This window comes from Eurytemora carolleeae, unplaced genomic scaffold, assembly GCF_000591075.1.
Source record: "Eurytemora carolleeae unplaced genomic scaffold, Eaff_2.0 scaffold324, whole genome shotgun sequence".
NCBI lineage: Eukaryota > Metazoa > Arthropoda > Copepoda > Calanoida > Temoridae > Eurytemora > Eurytemora carolleeae.
In genome coordinates, this window is record NW_019396266.1 from 280,191 (window position 1) to 299,787 (window position 19,597).

General features: G+C 33.0%; 2 protein-coding genes across 2 annotated transcripts; one reads left to right on the plus strand and one right to left on the minus strand.

The window, feature by feature from the left end:
• The first annotated feature begins 1,313 nt into the window (after positions 1 to 1,313).
• Positions 1,314 to 1,837, plus strand: LOC111699693 (uncharacterized). The gene is made up of 2 exons (XM_023470417.1): positions 1,314 to 1,476; positions 1,627 to 1,837. The coding sequence occupies exons 1-2, from the start codon at positions 1,340 to 1,342 to the stop codon at positions 1,835 to 1,837; spliced, it is 348 nt and encodes a 115-aa protein (XP_023326185.1). The 5' UTR covers positions 1,314 to 1,339.
• Positions 1,838 to 15,517: 13,680 nt separating this feature from the next.
• On the minus strand, positions 15,518 to 19,304 carry LOC111699710 (uncharacterized; the record flags this gene model as incomplete). The annotated part of the gene is given in 4 exon segments (XM_023470437.1): positions 15,518 to 16,189; positions 16,553 to 16,681; positions 17,985 to 18,106; positions 19,202 to 19,304. Coding segments are annotated over 4 exon segments (436 nt in total), but the record flags the coding sequence as incomplete, so codon positions are not given.
• Positions 19,305 to 19,597: the final 293 nt, after the last annotated feature.

Sequence of the window (19,597 nt, forward strand, 5' to 3'; positions counted from 1 at the left end):
AATCTATATTCTCTTACATGGAGTATTTTCTGGTTTTCTACTACTCCTGGTTCTATTCCATCAGCAGCCCAATTGATGGCGTGATTACCATGTTGGACGATGAAGAACCTTTTTTAACCCTGAGCCCTTAGCTCTGAGCCCCATATAGCCCCATGTATAACCCCATATAATGGAATAATTAGCTTGTTGGAGTAACTTTAACTGGATGGGATGTAATACTGTGACTTCCCCTTCAGCTTCAATTTAAGTTCTAGTTTATATCCATCTTCAACCCCGATGTTTTAAGATGTTAACCCAGTTCCAGTTTATATCCATCTTTAACCCTGATGTTTTAAGATGTATTGTTAACCCAGTTCCAGTTTATATTCATCTTTAACCCCGATGTTTTAAGATGTATTGTTAACCCAGTTCCAGTTTATATCAATCTTTAACCCCGATGTTTTAAGATGTATTGTTAACCCAGGTTTGTTTGCAAGTTTGTAGATAAAATTTATTTGACTATAAAAATATTCAATAATTCTCGACTGTTAACTATCAGGAACTTGTTCTCGTTCTCTCGTTCTCTCGGTCCAAAATCTTAACTAAATCTTAAAACGTGGTACATGTTCCCACGGCCTACTAATTAGGCAAACTAACTAACTTTCTTAATCTTAACTGCAATCTTAACTAAATCCTAAATCGTGGTTCATGTTCTCATGGCCTAATTAATTAGGCGAACTAACTAACTACCTTAATCTTAACTGCAATGTAGGAAATGCACAATGTAGAAAATGTAAATATCTAAATTTTAACTGCAATGTAGAAAAGTAAAATGTAGAAAATGTAAATATCTAAATTTTAACTGCAATGTAGAAAAGTAAAATGTAGAAAATGTAAATATCTAAATTTTAACTGCAATGTAGAAAATGTAAAATGTAGAAAATGTACAATGTAACTCAATAACTATAAATATGTATAAGGAACTTCTAATTAAATATTTTAAGTGTACTTGCAGACACAGAAGTTCAACATTTTAATTTTGAAAAGAAAAACAATGTGAGTTCATTTGATCAAGAAGACCTCCATGTATCCCTGCCGGTTTTCATATCTCATTCAAAAAAATGAAAACAGAAATTAAAAAGTAAGGATTATTGATTTTTTGTGGATTATTCGTTGAATTGGGGAAAATAACTGATGTGCTGGGATTTTAGGAGCGAAAATATCAAAAAGGATAAATAAACATTTTTCTGGAGTTTTATTCCAAACAAAATTGACTCATTAAAAAACCCTTATTTTTAGTTTTTTATGTTTTATTTTATTTTGAAGATTGAGTACTACCCCTGGAGTAAAGCAGTTCAGGATGGAGTTAGCCAAAAGAAACATCGAAAATATTCTTACTGAAGAAGGACGCCGGCAAAGGAGACAACAGGAGGCCCGGAGAACAGGTGGAGGGCCAAGCGTTCATCCTATTCCAGAACCGGACCCTGAGGTCTTCAGGTGGTAATTTTTTTATGTTTCTTATGTTATTTACGCATTTTTATCTTCACTCTAATATTTGTATTGTGGGGGGGGGGGCACCACCAGAAACCTAGTATGAATAATTCTGATATCTTAAATTATATAATTCTATTTAAGTTGTTTTAATAGGTCTGATGTGAAAATCAGAAACAAATTTGGTCCAGTGAACATTGGAGATACAACATTTCCCTCTAGACCCTTAAGCCTCAACCTGTCAGTTGAATATGAGGAGGAGAGGAGATTGAGTTCTCCAAGGATACCCAGTATACCCCAGGAGGAGGAGGAGCATGACTTGCTGAGCTCAGCAAATTCTGAAGGAAATTTTTCATTTTATTCATAATTTGTAAACAAATTGGTTTTACCTGTGGAATTTTAGAATTTTGAATAAATTAATTGAAATTTTGAATAGAGAAATTAAAATTTTAAAAACAAAATGGAAATTTTGAAAATTAGATTTTTTTAAAATACTGCACATTTCAGATAGTATATATATGTGTGTGAACAGCTTATGTTGTCATTCTTGTTTATAACCTTGATGTGGCTAAATTCTTAATGAAATTTGTTTAGAGATACCATTCCTTGCGGAAGGTAATACTTCCTACTCATGGGGAAGTGATGAACACCCTCCTCAACCTTCTATTCCTTCTCTCTCTCACCCTATTTGTTCCTCTGTGGCGGCGTAGTGGCGTAGCGGCGGAAGACGATGAGACTTCTGGAGTTTTGAATCTTAAGATCTAGACGCGGCAGGGCGAAGACTTCCGGCCACGTCACCTATCTATCTATTGAATATATTTACGTTTTTGATAAATTTAGATTTTAAATTTAGTAATAAAGTAGTTATTTAAACTCGGTGTTTATACCTTCTTCTTCTTGTACTTGTCCTTCTTCTTCTCTCACTCGTCCTTCTTCTCTCACTTCACCAGTTTCCTCCTCTACCTTCACTTCTTCTTTATCTTTTCCTCAGACTCATCCTTCTCTATCCTCTGCTCAAACTCATCCTTCCTCAACTCGGCGTACAGCCACAGCTGCAACAGCTGCCACCGAGCTGGCTATCCAGCAATCTGCTGGAAGGATAGGCTAAAGGTTCGATTAGTTTAATTTTTCCGTTAATTATTTGAAGTTGTTAATCTTCACATTAGTTTAATCTTAAATCGATTTCTCAATTATCAATCTTCAGACTAGTAATTAATCTCTAATAAACTATTTGAAGTTTTAAATTTATCAAAATAACTTTTGTATTTAGACGATCGATCTGAAGCTCAAGTTGAGGTTCTAAAAGCTCAGGCTAAGCTTTATAAAGAACAGACCAGAAGAGAACACTCTCTTAGGCTCCAGGAGACGGAGTTGCATAATCTAATAGTGCAACATGAAATAAAAAAATTAAATATTTTGATACAATGATGGATGTCCTGAAGGTTAAAATTTTGATCAGAAAACAAATTGTTTTTTTTTCATAAAACAGTTTTCTCTACACACTATTTTTTTCCAATGGAGTCTTTTTTTTAAATCAATAATTTTTTAAAAACAATATTTCACCATCATTAGTTCATTTAGTGAGGTTTTCAATTAGAAAATTTTATTTTTGTCAAAATTTTACCCTTTCAGGACAAATCGGACACCCGCAAGCTACCTAATATTAGCATGTAATTAAATTTTTTTTTGTTAAAAAACCTAAATTCCAAAAAAAACATTAAAACCAAAAAACCTCAAAAAAAATTCTATGTAAAACTTTTTTTCATCCATAAACTTCAAACGCAATAGTACCTCTTCCTTAACCAAAACTGCACTAAAAATCCCACAAGTGCAGTTATCCACCATTTACTTTACATTAGAGGAGGTCGTTTTTAACAAAATTCATGAGCACAAATTTATATAAAAAATGTTAATTATGTAAAAACCAAATTTACTCTACATTCGAAGAACAGTAATTTATAAACCTTATATCTTTGCATCCTGATGATATTTTAAACTTAGATTATTTGATCTAACAGAATTCATAGTTTTAAATTTCTAAGATATACAACATTGTATTAATTGTGAATTATGTAAAAATCAAATTAACACTACATTAGAAGAGGTCCTTGTTAACAAATTTCATGAACATAAAATTACATTAGAAAGTATTTTTTATTAGAATAGGTCGTTGTAAACAGAATTTGTAAACATTTTAAAAGTGTTAATTGTGTAAAGATCAAATTTACTCTACATTAGAGGAGTTCATTGTTAACAGAATTTAAATGTATATGATACTTATTCAATTATTGTATTTCTTGCCAGTTGATCTTTGTGAAATGTAATATGTTAAATTTTCCATTCATAAAATAAACTCTAAATTAATTATTTTACGTTAAACTTTTGTCAACCTCTTAAACTCTGGTACAGTAATAACCTGAAAACTTTGAAATAGGAAGACAACTTTTATAATTTAGTTAAAACTTTAAATTTGCAGTGTAAACAGAACCATTGGACAAAATACACTTCAGTGCTGTTCAAATGATGAATTCCTATTCCTTTGTTTTTTGGTTATGATGATGGTAAATGCTAATTTGTATTTTCTCTCTGTTTCGCGATCAGCGAAGACATGTACCTTGTTACATTCTGTGATGGTTTTTCGTAACATTTCATTCCTTTTCTTGCACTCATTTTGAAGCCAAATAAGAGTTCAGGAATTTATTTCAGCATGTTCAACTAAGAAAAAACATAAATAGAACTCAAAATTATTTTTCTACGGGAAAAAGCCCATTAAATGCAAAGCAGAACAAAAATGAACAAAATACAAGAATACTTTAATTTAACGAATTACTTGGGCTGAAAAACCTGTAGGTTTTACTTTATTAAACACAATATAATGTATTTTAGTAAATCTAGTAAATCTTACCCTAATGAGCCTCCACATTCCAGGAACCGGCCTTCTGGAAACTTCTATCTTCATACAGTATGAGCATCAGGGGCGCTGTAGAATCTCACAGAAGCCCTAGTACAGGGGCAACCTCCTTCATATATCATCATAATCGTGACTCAGTCCCGTAACACTCTCTATCTTAATAAAAAATATTTGATGGCGTGGAGAAAATTGGGACAATTTTGCCTCATTAAAAACCCCACCTTTTTTAAGGAAATAAACTAAACATAAAAGTTAGTGTTGAGCACGGCAAGATTCAGTGTTTACATGATGCCAAGCCATCTTCAACTCTTAAGGGTTGGATTACTATTTACTGCTTATTCTCCTATTGTCCCTGGTGTTCATGCCTTGCTCCCGCCTTTCTCTCACACTCAGCATGTTAATGATGTGCAGCTGATCCTGAGGAACATCCAGATCATCATCATCATCATCACATCCCTGGTAATTAGGATGATGATCATTGGGAACATCCAATCAAGAGCAATATTGTGTAGGACTGCACATGCCTGCACAATAAGGATGGAATTTGGTAACTCATTTCGGATGTGTTTATTGATTGGGAAACTACGCTTCAGAATCCCATAGATGCACTCAGTCATCTTCTCTACCCTAGCTGGGGAATGCCGTACATTAAACAAACACTTACTGTTGTCATCCCTAAAACAAAAATTTTAATTATAAGTATTGTTTTAAAACAAAAACATTTAAAATTCAAAACTTCTGTGCAAAAAATTATTTTCAGCAGAGTGGGGGAGGGGGCTGGGCGATTTTTACTGCGAAATAAACACTGCTGATTTTAATATTTTATTTATTTTTTTACCTGGACTGATTGATGACATCCGTTTGAGGATACGCACTGTCCCCAAGCATGATCCTCTGGGGAAATCTTGTCTCTAGCCATGCCTTTGCATTTGACATTGACTAGACCCCTGCGTCATGGAAGGAACCAGGGGCAGAGAGGAGAATATCTTAAATTCTCCAGTCGAATCCTCCAACAATTTGAGAATTTATTGAGTTAACGTTTTTCCTGTTTATAAAATCCTTTTAAAATTCTTCTCAGCTGGAATCCTTCTGGGTTTTTCGAGAAACAGGATGTGACACCCGTCCACCCCCGCAATGAGGTTGGTCAGCTTGTACTTTACTAAAACAGCAGCAATGTTCTCCCTCTGCTGCATCTGTGTTGGTTTATACAGGAACTGGCCCCATACATTATCATTCAACAAAGCTTCCACAAATCTAAAAACATTTCGTTTATGATTATGAATTTATAATTCAACCATGATTATTTGTTCTGCTGTATCAAATCAAATTTCTAACTGTTTTTTCGTTATACATCTAGTTTAGTGGATATTGAAAATAGTGCATATTGAAATTACCTGTACAATACTGTCCATGCAGTGGTATTGGAGACTCCAGAACCATAACTTGCACAGCGGAAGTATTGATCTCTGGCAAGGATCTTCAGAGCCACACACACAATCTGCTCCGCACTAACAGGGAGCCCCCTGATAGTCTCAGACAGGTTGAGATACAGGGACACTAGGTTCACAATTCTCAAGAGGTTTTCCCTATTGAACCAGAACCTAAAAACCAATATACTTTTTATTTATGCAAATCTTACTACATCTCTCTATATAATATATTAGCTAGAATAATCGCCAGTGTTTAAAAAAAAAAAATTAAATATTTTTGGCCAATATTAGTTTTGGATGCCCGTTGGGGGTTCACCGACAAAAGGTCAAATGACACAGGGTCAAACGACAAAGGGTAAAACAACAAAGGGTAAAACGACATAGGGTCAAAAAATGCAACAAAGGGGCAAATTTTTTTTTTAATTTTGACATCTGTTACAGTTAGTATTTATCTATTATTATTTAGGGTTAGGTTAGGTTAAGACACTTTCTGGGCCAAGCGCTGCGGCTACGACAGGATAGGGGGCCGAGTGCTGCGGCTATATGGTCAGTTATATCCATGTTTAACATAGAAGATCCATGTTCAAAATTGATAGGAGGGTTGCGAGTTTCCTATGATTCAAATAAAAAATATTTTTATCATTTTGACCTTTTGTCGTTTAACCCTTTGTCGCACTTTTGACCCTTTGTCATTTGACCCTTTGTAGTTTGACCATGTGTAGTTTGACCTTTTGTCGGTGAATCCCATTGGGTTCTCTGTAAAAAATGTCAGCCCATTTGGCCCAGCCGTTTGGCCAACTATAGGTGTCATATTTATATATGAGCAATATTGTATATACAGGGTGTCCCACAAAACATGACAATTGGTGAACAGTTTTGAATGTCTTCCTCAATATGCTGTCTTAGATATTAAAGAAATTTTTTTGTATTTCATTTTGTTAAAAAAAATCTTTTATACAAACATATTTTACGTTGAAATAAATTTTACTATACAATATTTTTTTTATTCTCTTTCGTATCAAACAACTTAACAAATTATGGAAGAAGACATTTTTAACCATTCACCAACTGTTATGTTTCGTGGGACACCCTGTAACTGAAATGCTCGGCCGTTCCTGTGGAATTTAAAAAGATTGAGTTTTGAACTTAAAAAATTTAGCCTTTCTTAACTTCACTATATAGAAAGAAGATATACTTTGATTGTCTGTCTTTTGTTCATATGTTTAAATGGTCTGGTAAAAGAACTTGATTTTCAACCAACAATTTTGTACTTAATGCATATTTCTTTTAAATTATAATGGGTTAATTAATTAAATATTTACATTCCTTACATTCTCGTTCCTTTTGAATATAGTTTAGATGATCAGCTCTGTTCCTTCTCCTAGATATTAAGGAATGAACGCTTATAACGCTTCATAACATAGCTGCAATGTTTTTTATGATTTAGGGGGTGGGGTACTGTTTAAAATCAACTTACCACACAGGAGCTCTCCTTTGAACATTTAGAACATCAAATCTCATGAGCATCTCATGTAGCTCTCTAAGATCGTTAAGATCTTCAAGTTCATTTTCACAGATAGCGTCAACAATATCCATAACTTGTCTGAAAATTTTATATTTAAATAAACACTTTTTGACAATTTGGGACACAAACAAAAGGATGAAAATAAGAAAAACACCTTCAAAATCTTAAATAAAACCAGATCTTATCATTAAATGGTACTTGAATAAAAAAAAGTCGTCTTAGTTTCGATCAAATACTGCTAACACTGGTTTGCGCATGTGCAGAAACTTACAGTATGGATCATAATACTGGTATTAGTACAGAATTCAAAGGATGACTAAAAAATCCATATCCTGTTCTATGCTAGATAATCCTACCCCGAACTAGGTAGCATTAGTGTCTAAAGAAACTGTATTTCCTAAACACTGGTATTAGCGTTAAGAGTGGTATAAGAGTCATGTTTCTAGAACCAGCCTCTAAACACCTCCCGACTGGTTTCCTAGTTTAATAATACAGTACATGCATATTATAAGTAGAGATGTGCATCATTCAGTATAGATGGGCATTGTAGTGAATATTTCATAAATAACTACACATCTAATAAACATTTCCTCTATTGTTAAGGCATCCAAGTAAACCTTTAGATCATTGCTAAATCCTTACTATGAATGTACGTATGGACATGGTTGCTTAAAGATAGTTTTCTCTATTTATACTGTCCCAAAACTCAAGAACCAACAGATCTAGCATTCATAACTTTGAAAACGGACCCAAGTATTTGGACAAAATTCAAAGCAAACTAGCTAAAATCAGATCAAAAATTGCAAACCTGCCCCACTTTTGTGATTCTCAGCTCATAGAGTACAGAGAGTACCTGGATACCCTACACCTCAAATTGTCAAACCCTGCAGAATTAAACCTGTTTGATTTTGAGCTCATCGTCAACACCCTTATTAGCACTGTATTGGAATTGGGAAAGGAAATCAAGCTAGAAATCAAAACTCGCAACCTGCAACTTTCTCGGGTAACCTCACCAAGAAGGAAGATTAATTCCACTAATTCAACTTCAATGATTTAAGAACCGCAGATGTATGCAACCAATGAAAACTTATCTAGAGCAGTAAGTGACCTCAATAACCTAATATTTGATCAGTAAAAGTCTACTCAAGATAAAATTCATCAGGACATGATCAAATGTATTACTGAGGCTGAAAAACGCATCATTCAGCACACTGTGAATCAGGTATCTTCTGAGGCAAGTTAAACAAGGCTATCCTACAAAGAAATGAATTTACTAATCCAAAGTATGTCTTCTATTTCACCACAACTAGATCAGTTTGTGCCCATTACTAAAAAGATTAATGCACTGGAAGTGTTTACCACTTCTATGGACTCTGATTTTGATAGATTTGCAACCAGCTTCAAATCTATGTCTTCAGTAATTGGAGGTCTTTCTCAGCAGCTGCAAGAAATACAGAAGACTACCAGTGAACTATCCTCCCAACAGTCAAACACAAGTGAAAATAAAGTCCCTAAATCCATCCCATTAAGAACTTTTTCATCCACACATATGCAAACGGAGTCTCCCATGATCTCGCTATCAGCTGAAAGCTCCAGCAAATCAATGAAGAGTCATCACAAGACAGCCAAAGCAGAACTCCAACCCCTGCACCAGGCAAAAAAAAAACTCCAACCTATACCCTTAAAGAGAGGCTCTGCTAATCAAGGGAACTCTGCTTCAGATGAACAAGTCTAACGTCTGAAGCGAAAGATATATGCATGTGGAGGGCTTATCTCTCAAATAACTGACTTGGATTTCACTGTAATTCAGAATAGAAGTCAAGTTATTGAGATAGGATCTTCCTACACTCTTGAACTTGCATGACGATTTTCGCTTACTTGAGAAAAAACTTGAGAAATTTCTAATCTCTGACGAATCCGTTCTAAACTATATTGAAGTCATACTGTCTTCAGTACGTCTTTTTTGAATGTTCATTAAACCAGCAGAAACACAAAAATCATCTACACCTTTCCTCTGAGAAAAATCTTTTTAGTGGAAAAATAGATTTGCAACCCTTCTCTGGTTCTCCTGAAGATGATACCATCCATGCATTCCTAGATACGTTCTTGCGCTTCGCAGAGCCTTCAGGCTCACCTAATTAGGTTATTGAGGTCACTTACTGCTCTAGATAAGTTTTCATTGGTTGCATACATCTGCGGTTCTTAAATCATTGAAGTTGAATTAGTGGAATTAATCTTCCTTCTTGGTGAGGTTACCCGAGAAAGTTGCAGGTTGCGAGTTTTGATTTCTAGCTTGATTTCCTTTCCCAATTCCAATACAGTGCTAATAAGGGTGTTGACGATGAGCTCAAAATCAAACAGGTTTAATTCTGCAGGGTTTGACAATTTGAGGTGTAGGGTATCCAGGTACTCTCTGTACTCTATGAGCTGAGAATCACAAAAGTGGGGCAGGTTTGCAATTTTTGATCTGATTTTAGCTAGTTTGCTTTGAATTTTGTCCAAATACTTGGCTCCGTTTTCAAAGTTATGAATGCTAGATCTGTTGGTTCTTGAGTTTTGGGACAGCTGGAAGCTTTGATTTGGATTAATACTTTCATGGAAGACTGATCGAAGTGCAGTGTCAGTACCATCTTCCAATATGTCAGTTTCTCTTTTATACATCAGTTTCTCTTTTATCTTCAGTGGTGATAATAGTGTTGGTTTCAGAGTGATGTCTTCTGTATGCTTTGGAAGAATCTGAAAGAGATGATGAATTTCTTTTAAAGTCTTTCAGGGCTGAAACAGGAAGTGTGCATCTTGCATCTACAGAGCCACGAGGCGGTGGGCTTGGATCTATTGCACTAAGGGAAGAAATTCCTTGCAAGGCTCACTGAGAGTTATGAAGAAATCAATTTGGAGAAAGTGGTGTATGTGATTCTATTACATTCTGGTTTCAGAATTGGGATTAATAGCACATGCAAGGTTGGAGGGATTGCCTTGAAGAAGATGATGACCAAGAGATGTAAGGTCTGACTTGTGCAGTGTAGAAGGGTAGTTATGTTGACTAGATTGAGTATTTATACTGTCTGTTCAATCATGTTACTCGACTTTTCTGATAAGGTTTCACATGAGGATTGAGGATTGGGGTGGCTGTGAGTTTGGTTCTTGAAGAAAACCATTAGCAGCTGCACTGGTTCTAGGATGAGTATCAAATCCCATGTTGTCCCTAAAAAGAGATGTATCTGTATGAGTAGGTGTGGGCACATCTAAGCTTTCGGTGCTTAAACCCATCATTTCCAATAACAGACACTGAACGTGAACCAGGAGATAGTTCATAAGTTTGCTTTAATGGACAAATTCTTGGATTAATAACTCTATGTGGAGAAAGAAAGGGCGAGACCTGTCTGGCAAGCCCACAAGGTGCAGGACATGGAGAGTTCTGCATAGTTAGTGCATTGAATTGATTTATGGGTCATATGTTGGGAACTGGTTGATTATCAGACCTAGTTCTCTGGCTCACATGGTTAGACCTTTCCATTGCTATAATTGTATCGCATTAGAAGATTACAATATTAGAACTCATAAGAGTTAAAATGAATACATAATAAATAGAGAAAACTATCTTTAAGCAACCATGTCCATACGTACATTCATAGTAAGGATTTAGCAATGATCTAAAGGTTTACTTGGATGCCTTAACAATAGAGGAAATGTTTATTAGATGTGTAGTTATTTATGAAATATTCACTACAATGCCCATCTATACTGAATGATGCACATCTCTACTTATAATATGCATGTACTGTATTATTAAACTAGGAAACCAGTCGGGAGGTGTTCAGATGCTGGTTCTAGAAACATGACTCTTATACCACTCTTAATGCTAATACCAGTGTTTAGGAAATACAGTTTCTTTAGACAATGCTACCTAGTTTGGGGTAGGATTATCTAGCATAGAACAGGATATGGATTTTTTAGTCATCNAAATGAGTTGCACTATTAATAAAAGTTTGTACATCTTTTTGCCAGAACTGAAATTAGACGTACTCAGTCTGATCGTTAATCAATGTACATATATGTTTGGTGCTAAATGCGATATTATGGCACTAATTGTAGTTTTTCTACTTGGATAGAATATAATTCATGCTCCTTTGTACTCTATGTTCGTACTCTATGGCTAGATGTACGTATATATGTGCTTAGAGTTATGCACTTTGAGTGCTTTTGGGCGTTTGTAATCCTAATCTATTCTAGATGGTTACAAAGCCTTGATTTGTTACAGATTCATTGCACAGCAGGATTCCGGGTAATGGAAATAATTAATATTCCGAAATTATGTTTTTTCAGAATTAATTAATATTCAGAATTATCGTATTTTGGGTATAAGAGATCGAAATAATATTCAAAATTCCGAAAACGGATAGAAATCGAAATAATATTCAGAATTCCGAAAACGGATAGAAATCGAAATAATATTCAGAATTAAATTTTTTCAGAATTAATTAATATTCAGAATTAAATTTTTCAGAATTAATAAATATTCAGAATTGTCGTATAGACCAGATTTTGTTTAAAGAGGATTATCTTCTCTATACGTAAAAACCTCTATATTTTTGTAACCAGAATTATTTCAGTGCATTCACTGATAGAGAAATACAGCTGTGCAATAAAGTTATACAAATCATTTATTTCAAGATAAGACAGAAATAAATGATAACGACCTTTCCAAGGAGGTTGTGCAGGTTGACATCTCTAATGCTTCTATACTCCGAGCTCTCAGGACGCAGAGAGACGAAATGTTCAATTTCTTCTGTATTGTACAGCTTGTACAACAGGCCCTATCAGTTTTGTCGTTTATTGGAAACAAACAAACATCCAGACAGACAAGCAAAGTATGGTTTAGCTGGCTTTAAAGTTTTTTATGTTTTGTGAGACTCACTGCAACGTGCACTTAAACAGATATCCTTTCTTTGCAAGGTAAGGTGGAGATCTATATAAAAGGATAGATAGATGAATAGATGCAAATAGTCGTTTATTTAAAGGGGACTTGAACAAGGTCAATACCAAGCATATATGGTTCAACATGAAAAGGCTTGAAGACTGCGGCGAACAAAAAACTTTTTCCTATTTTTCAACAATATAGAATTAAAAATATAAATTATTGATATCTTTGTGATTTTAAATTAAGAGCATTTTAAGTAATTATCATTTTTACTAATAAGACTCGTTGGTTTGCATTGGTTTGGATCGTGATCATTATATTTTGTGTTGACAAATGCTTGCTAACTTTTATCTCCGAAAATTTGTCTTAAAGGGACTCTTCACATAATCTAAAGTGAGCTTCATGTTATGACGTAACATGTTCGATTCACATTGGTACCCTTTAAACCTTTTAATCCTTAATTTTCTGGTTAAAAATAGGATTATTTTCAGTTGTGATAAGTTAACCCTTTTTCCAGGTATTATAGAAATCTTATATGTTTTTAATCATTACTCTTCTTTTTTTAAGATTAACTTTATTATTAGATATTTTTAATAATTTCTAAAACGTTCCCAAAAAAATTGCTTTTCTCATGCTTGTGCGTAAAATCAAAACTTTAGATGAGCCAAAAGGTCACAGAGTCCTAATTCAGTGATGTCGCCTAAGTTTGATCTTCTCTTCTGTCTAGTTTGATGTGTTTAATATAGAGAAACGACAATATCTTCTTCACTATTGCTCAAATGAATGTTTAATAAAACATGTCACTTTGTAAATGGATGGTCACTTAAAATCTACACTCTACAGCCTATGGTCCCGTATACTATATAACTAACCTAAACATAGTTAAGTTTAAACTTTTTTTTTAGTCGATCGCAGATTCAAGAGATTTTGATTTAGATCTGAAAAGAGTTGTCACTCAAATTATTTTTTTTTCTATTGCATTCCCAAAAAAACCCTCTATATAGCCATCATTGAGAATACATAATAAATAATGGTTTGCTAATAATAATTTTATGTTTTTCTTTTGGAAAAAAAAAAGACTGTTTATATTCCATTTTTAACTGCAACATGTTTCTTTTATTGTATAAAAAACCTACAAAGCTGAGAATTATTTATAAAATTTCATATTCAAGATAAAGACCCAATTAAAAAAAATCAATTTTTCTTATATATGCACTGTAGAATGTATAGACGAAATTGCAGGTGACCATACATTTTTAGGTTGGCATGTCAGATTCGCTAAGGTACCCTTAAAAGCTTTGTTTAATAAAAAATGAATTAGATATTCATTTGAAAATTGATTAATTTAAAATGGGGTTTCTCGTGTAAAAGATACAGTTACCACGATAAAAACGACACTATCTTGTGAATCGTGTATGAATTTCAAAATTTCAAAAATGGTTTTTAAGGTAGTCTTTTAATTTTTAATGTGTTTTTTTTACCTTACCATATTAAATAAAACCATTTTTTGTATAATAAAAAAAAACGTTTGTATTGCTAATATTTTTGCATCCCAATAAAATGTGTTTGTTTGCGTTATTCAGCCTATTTTTTCCCTGTTTAATGTAAAAATAACCTATGTATTTTGAATACATGTATTTACGCGGTATTTGTACATCAGACAAATATTTCTTATTCTAATGAAGTGCCGTCTGCAAAGCCTGTATAATCATATGGTAGGGCGGACCGCGTCGTCTGTATCTCCCTTAAATTTAATACTCCTTGGTCTGGCAGAATTTGGTAAACGGCTATTTATATCCCCATCCTAGTTTTCCATTCAACTAAAGAACACCATTAAAATCATACACCATTCAGTTCAAACCATTTTATATCAACATTAAACATATGTTTAAACAACACCACGTGTGGTGAGAAGGGGGGGGGAAACTATAGTTTTGGGAGGGGGGCGGAGGTAAATGCCGTGTGTGAAGGGTGATTTGTTCCTATCAAATGTACTTAGAAGAGGTATAGAGCATAAAAAGAAAAATTACATTTTTTGGTTTATTTTTGTACTTAACATTCTTGTTACTTCCCTGAGACTAAAACTTAAAAATATTGTTCATTGATTGCTTAAAAGGTTATACCGGGTAGAATAGCTATATACAGGGTAGAATAGCTATATACAGGGTTGCCCACAAAGGATGAAACTGTAAAGACGACCCAAAACTCTAAATGCTGGACGATTTGAAGCTTGGTTTTGGTTTCTGCTTTCAATTGAGTATTTTGATGATTTACTAAATGATTAAGCACAGAAAAAAAACAGTTTTGGCCTACAAGGAACCAAAAATGCAAGAAATCGGACTAAACAAATTCCGTAAGATCGTCTCTGAAGTCTCATCCTTTATGGGTAACTCTGTATTAATTGAAGTTAATTGAAACTCCTTTCTTAAAAATTTAATATAAATTGTTCCGTTAACTTACAAATTGACACAAAAGATTAGATATTAAATTCCCAACATAAAAGTTATGACTTTCTAAGTAATAAAGTAATTTGTTTTAAGGTGATTAATAAAACATTTTCCAAAGTCATATGGAGGGAAATTTTGGTAGTTTTGGCGTCCACAGTCCATGGTTCAGAGAAATCAAGAAAAAGTATGAGTAAACCAGTTACATAAAAATGTCACAACCTCTCTAAATATATGTAGTATGTACTGTACATAGTGTATATGTAGTATGTACTGTACATAGTGTATACTATTAAGTTTTTAAAATATAGCATTAGTAAATTGCACGAAACATTCTTTAAAAGTTTTTAGAAAAGAGGACATTAGAGTCTATCTGAATAGACCATGAGAAAAGTTTTTCAGCGTATACGAATCAATGCAACTTTTTTCAATTAGAGAAACTATCCCCCACACCCTAAACTACCCCCCGACCCCTAAACTATCCCCCGACACCTTAAACTATCCCCCGACCCCATCCGGCCATACCCAGCCATAGTTCCAACGCTTGGTCAAGTCATGTTTTTTAAAAATCCTATCCTTTATCATTAATTTTACTGTTTTATTTTATTCAATCAGAAGAAACTAGTATTTTTAGAATTGATTTAGTATCAGGTTTGAACGATGATATTTTTGGTAATAAAAATATAAACACAATCATTTTTGACATGAATAACATAATAGTGATTATATACCATCAGGGATAACATTTTAGCATTATTAACTACATATGGGTAAACATATATATTTTAAACTTATGAAATCTTATAAAACAAAAAGTCAAGAAATGTATTTATTATTGAAGTTTCCTAGATTTTATTTTTAACTAGTTGTTTAGCTAGTTAATCGATAGGTAAAGTTATGTAGCATATAGTTATCTTTATATAAGCTATATAGTCGAATGATGGGTAAATCTTCCAAGTTCTGTAGCTATATAGTTATCTTGATATTAGCTATAAAGTCGAATGATGGGTAAATCTTCCAAGTTCTGTAGCTTTGTTATAGTTATCTTGATATAAGCTAAATAGTCGAATGATGGGTAAATCTTCCAAGTTGTATAGCAATATAGTTATCTTTTCATTAGCTAGTCAACCGTAAAAAAGCCGTCAATGTCCTCTAACTGTTAGTTAGTTTTTTGATTAGCTAACTAACTGAGAGAAAACTATTAACGTCCTTTAATTAGATAGTTAACTTGTTGAAAATTTTACTAACCAAAAGAAATTTGAATTAATTTCTTTAACTAGTTAGTTAGGTTGCTGATCTAACCGTTAATGTTCTTTAATTTGTTAGTTAACTTGTTGTTTTTTAGCTGGCTCAAAATATTTTCATGAACATTTTGTAGCCATTTATTTAACTTGTTGGTTAGCTATTTAGCCGAAAAGAAGTTCGTCAAAGTTTTGAACAAGATAGTGAAGAGTTACACGAGAATTCGCTGTTGTTCGAATCACGGACCTGAAAAAGTAAACCTTTTAAAACTTTTTAAAACTTTGATAGTAAGAAACTATTTTTCCAAGTCAGTATTTGTCAATAATATAAACCAATATTTGCCCAGTGCTACTGTAAAATTAAGGCAACAAACAAATTGAGTATTTGCCACAAACTCAGAAATTCTAAATCCTATATATATCTATGCAACCTGAGGGTGGAAATCTTTGCTATTTCAAACTTAGATTATTTGATGCTACAGAGTTTATAATTTAATATGTCGGAGGACTACTACGCTGGGTTGCAAACATAAAGAGATTAGAAAATCAGGGTTTGTGCCAAACAATCAATTACTTTAGCATAAAGTATTATAATAGTTTAGAAGTTGACCTTCTGTCCGCTCTTTCAAAGTTTCCTTTCATGATCTCATAAAGTCGTCCATCACAGAGAACTAGAGATTTCAACGCTAAACATCTGGTTCTCAACAGATCAATAGCTTTCTGATTCTTATCCGAAAACCTTAACAATTTATAATAAATATTTGGTTCTCAGTAGATCAATAGCTTTCTGGTTCTTATCCGAAAACCTTAACAATTTATAATAAATATTTGGTTCTCAACAGATCAATAGATTGCTGGTTCTTATCCGAAAACCTTAACAATTTACAATAAATATCTGGTNTTCTTATCCGAAAACCTTAACAATTTATAATAAATATTTGGTTCTCAGTAGATCAACAGCTTTCTGGTTCTTATCCGAAAACCTTAACAATTTATAATAAATATCTGGTTCTCAACAGATCAATAGATTGCTGGTTCTTATCCGAAAACCTTAACAATTTAAAGTAAATATCTGGTTCTCAGTAAATCAATAAATTTCTGGTTCTTATCCGAAAACCTTAACAATTTACAATAAATATTTGGTTCTTAACAGATCAACAGCTTTCTGGTTCTTATCCGAGAACCTTAACAATTTGTAATAAATATCTGGTTCTCAGTAGATCAATAGCTTTCTGGTTCTTATCCGAGAACCTTAACAATTTATAATAAATATCTGGTTCTCAGTAGATCAATAAATTTCAGGTTCTTATCCGAGAATCTTATCTACATACATCAAATGACCATTTGGTTCTTTGCAGATCAAAACCTTATCCTAGAACCTTGAAGATATAAAAGCTCTAGTCTGTTGAAATTTTATGATCAATTTTAAGTTCAAAGTTGTGCAAAATAATTGAGATTTTGCCACAAGCTTAAATTTTCTAATTTTCTATCTTTGCAACTTATATTTCAAACTTAGACTATTTAATCTAGAAGAATTTACAGAGGTCTACAATATCAAGTTGCAAAGATATAGGGATTAGAAAATCAGAGTTTGTGGCAGAAACTCGATTCCTTTGTATAAAAGGATTAGAGTTGAAGAAACAAACCTTAATACTTATTAATAACTATTGTTTCACTAGAAATATTATGGATTGTTTTTCTTAAATTAAAATCCATTGAATTGCTGTATCATTTTTGGGTTGTCAATTTAAAACAAGTTTTGATCTCAATATCACAACCGTCAATGAAAATACCTGTCCAAAACTCCTGAAGCTCTGGAAATTTAAATATAATTAAAAGAAAAAAAAATGTTTAAAAAACCTTGCTGAAAACTTTTGTTTTTAAAACATAAGTTTTTCATTTAATCATTATGTTTATGTGTAAGTATGATTTTAATGTTAAAATTTGATGTGAAAGCCACCAAAGAAACAAAATTTCGTATTTCTTTTAAAATCAAGAATATTTCAAGTTTTTTTTGTCATTATATGCACATATAAAAGTACCTTAGAGTATCATTATCCCATCTAAACTCTAGTCTCTCTAGTTTAGGGCAGAACTTAGCTAGGCTGTCAATCATGTGATCAACATGGATCTTGGTTGTAATAGATTCAGAGGTTCCCATAACCTTAACAATGTAGATTCAGAGGTTTCCAAAACATTAACAATATAGATTCAGAGGTTTCCATAACCTTAACAATATAGATTCAGAGGTTCCCATAACCTTAACAATATAGATTCAGAGGTTCCCATAACCTTAACAATATAGATTCAGAGATTCCCATAACCTTAATAATATAGATTCAGAGGTTCCCATAACCTTAACAATGTAGATTCAGAGGTTTCCATAACACTAACAATATAGATTCAGAGGTTCCCATAACCTTAACAATATAGATTCAGAGGTTCCCATAACCTTAACAATATAGATTCAGAGGTTCCCATAACCTTGATAATATAGATAAAGAGGTTCCCATAACCTTAACAATATAGATTCAGAGGTTCCCATAACCTTAATAATATAGATTCAGAGGGTCCAATAACCTTAACAATATAGTTTCAGAGGTTCCCATAACCTTAATAATATAGATTCAGAGGTTTCCTTAACCTTATAAATTTAAATTCAGAGGTTCCCATAACCTTAATAATTTAGATTCGAGGTTCTCATGACTATGATAATTTAGATTCAGAGGTTTCCATAACCTTAATAATATAGATTCAGAGGTTTCCATAACCTTAATAATTTAAGTTCAGAAGTTCCCATAACCTTAATAATTTAAATTGAGAGTTTTCCTTAACCCTAATAATGTAAATTCAGAGGTTCCCATAACCTTAATAACTTAGATTTAGAGGTTCCCATAACATTGATAATTTAGATGCAGAGGATCCCATAACATTAACAATGTAGATTCAGAGGTTCCCATAACATTAACAATGTAGATTCAGAGGTTCCCAAAACATTAAAATTACAGGTTCAGAGGTTTCCATAACATAAACAATTTAGAATCAGAGGTTCCCATAACATAAACAATTTAGAATCAGAGGTTCCCATAACATTGCTAATTTAGATTCAGAGGTTCCCATAACATTGATAATTTAGAATCAGAGGTTCCCATAACTTTATAAATATGTCTATTAGAATTCTATGAAATATCCCAGCACCTTAATATGAAGGTACAAATAAACAAATATTGCCACTAATATACTATTTAACAAAACTAACCAGAATCCGAGCATTAGTTAATCTGTGTAGAACAGCATTCCAGAGCGTATCCGTCACGTGACCCATCCCGGAGCATCCTAACCCTTCAAGCTGTTCTCCATACCTTTATTATTAATTTAGAATATAGTCACGTGGAACTAAAGAAAATAGCATGTAAGCTTAAAATTTGAAATGTTATTAATCCTAACTCCTTTTATTGAAGAACTATTGAAAAGAACTAAAAATATTAAAATTCCTAACTGAATGTTACGAAATATTTGCCTATCTTTTATCACAGGAGGTACGAGGTCACAAAGTTGTACCACCATTGTTGCGTAAATTTGATCTTCTCCTAATGTCTAGTTTGCAGTTTTGTTATGATTGTTTTGGACCTTATAAGCTTTTTTAATCACATTA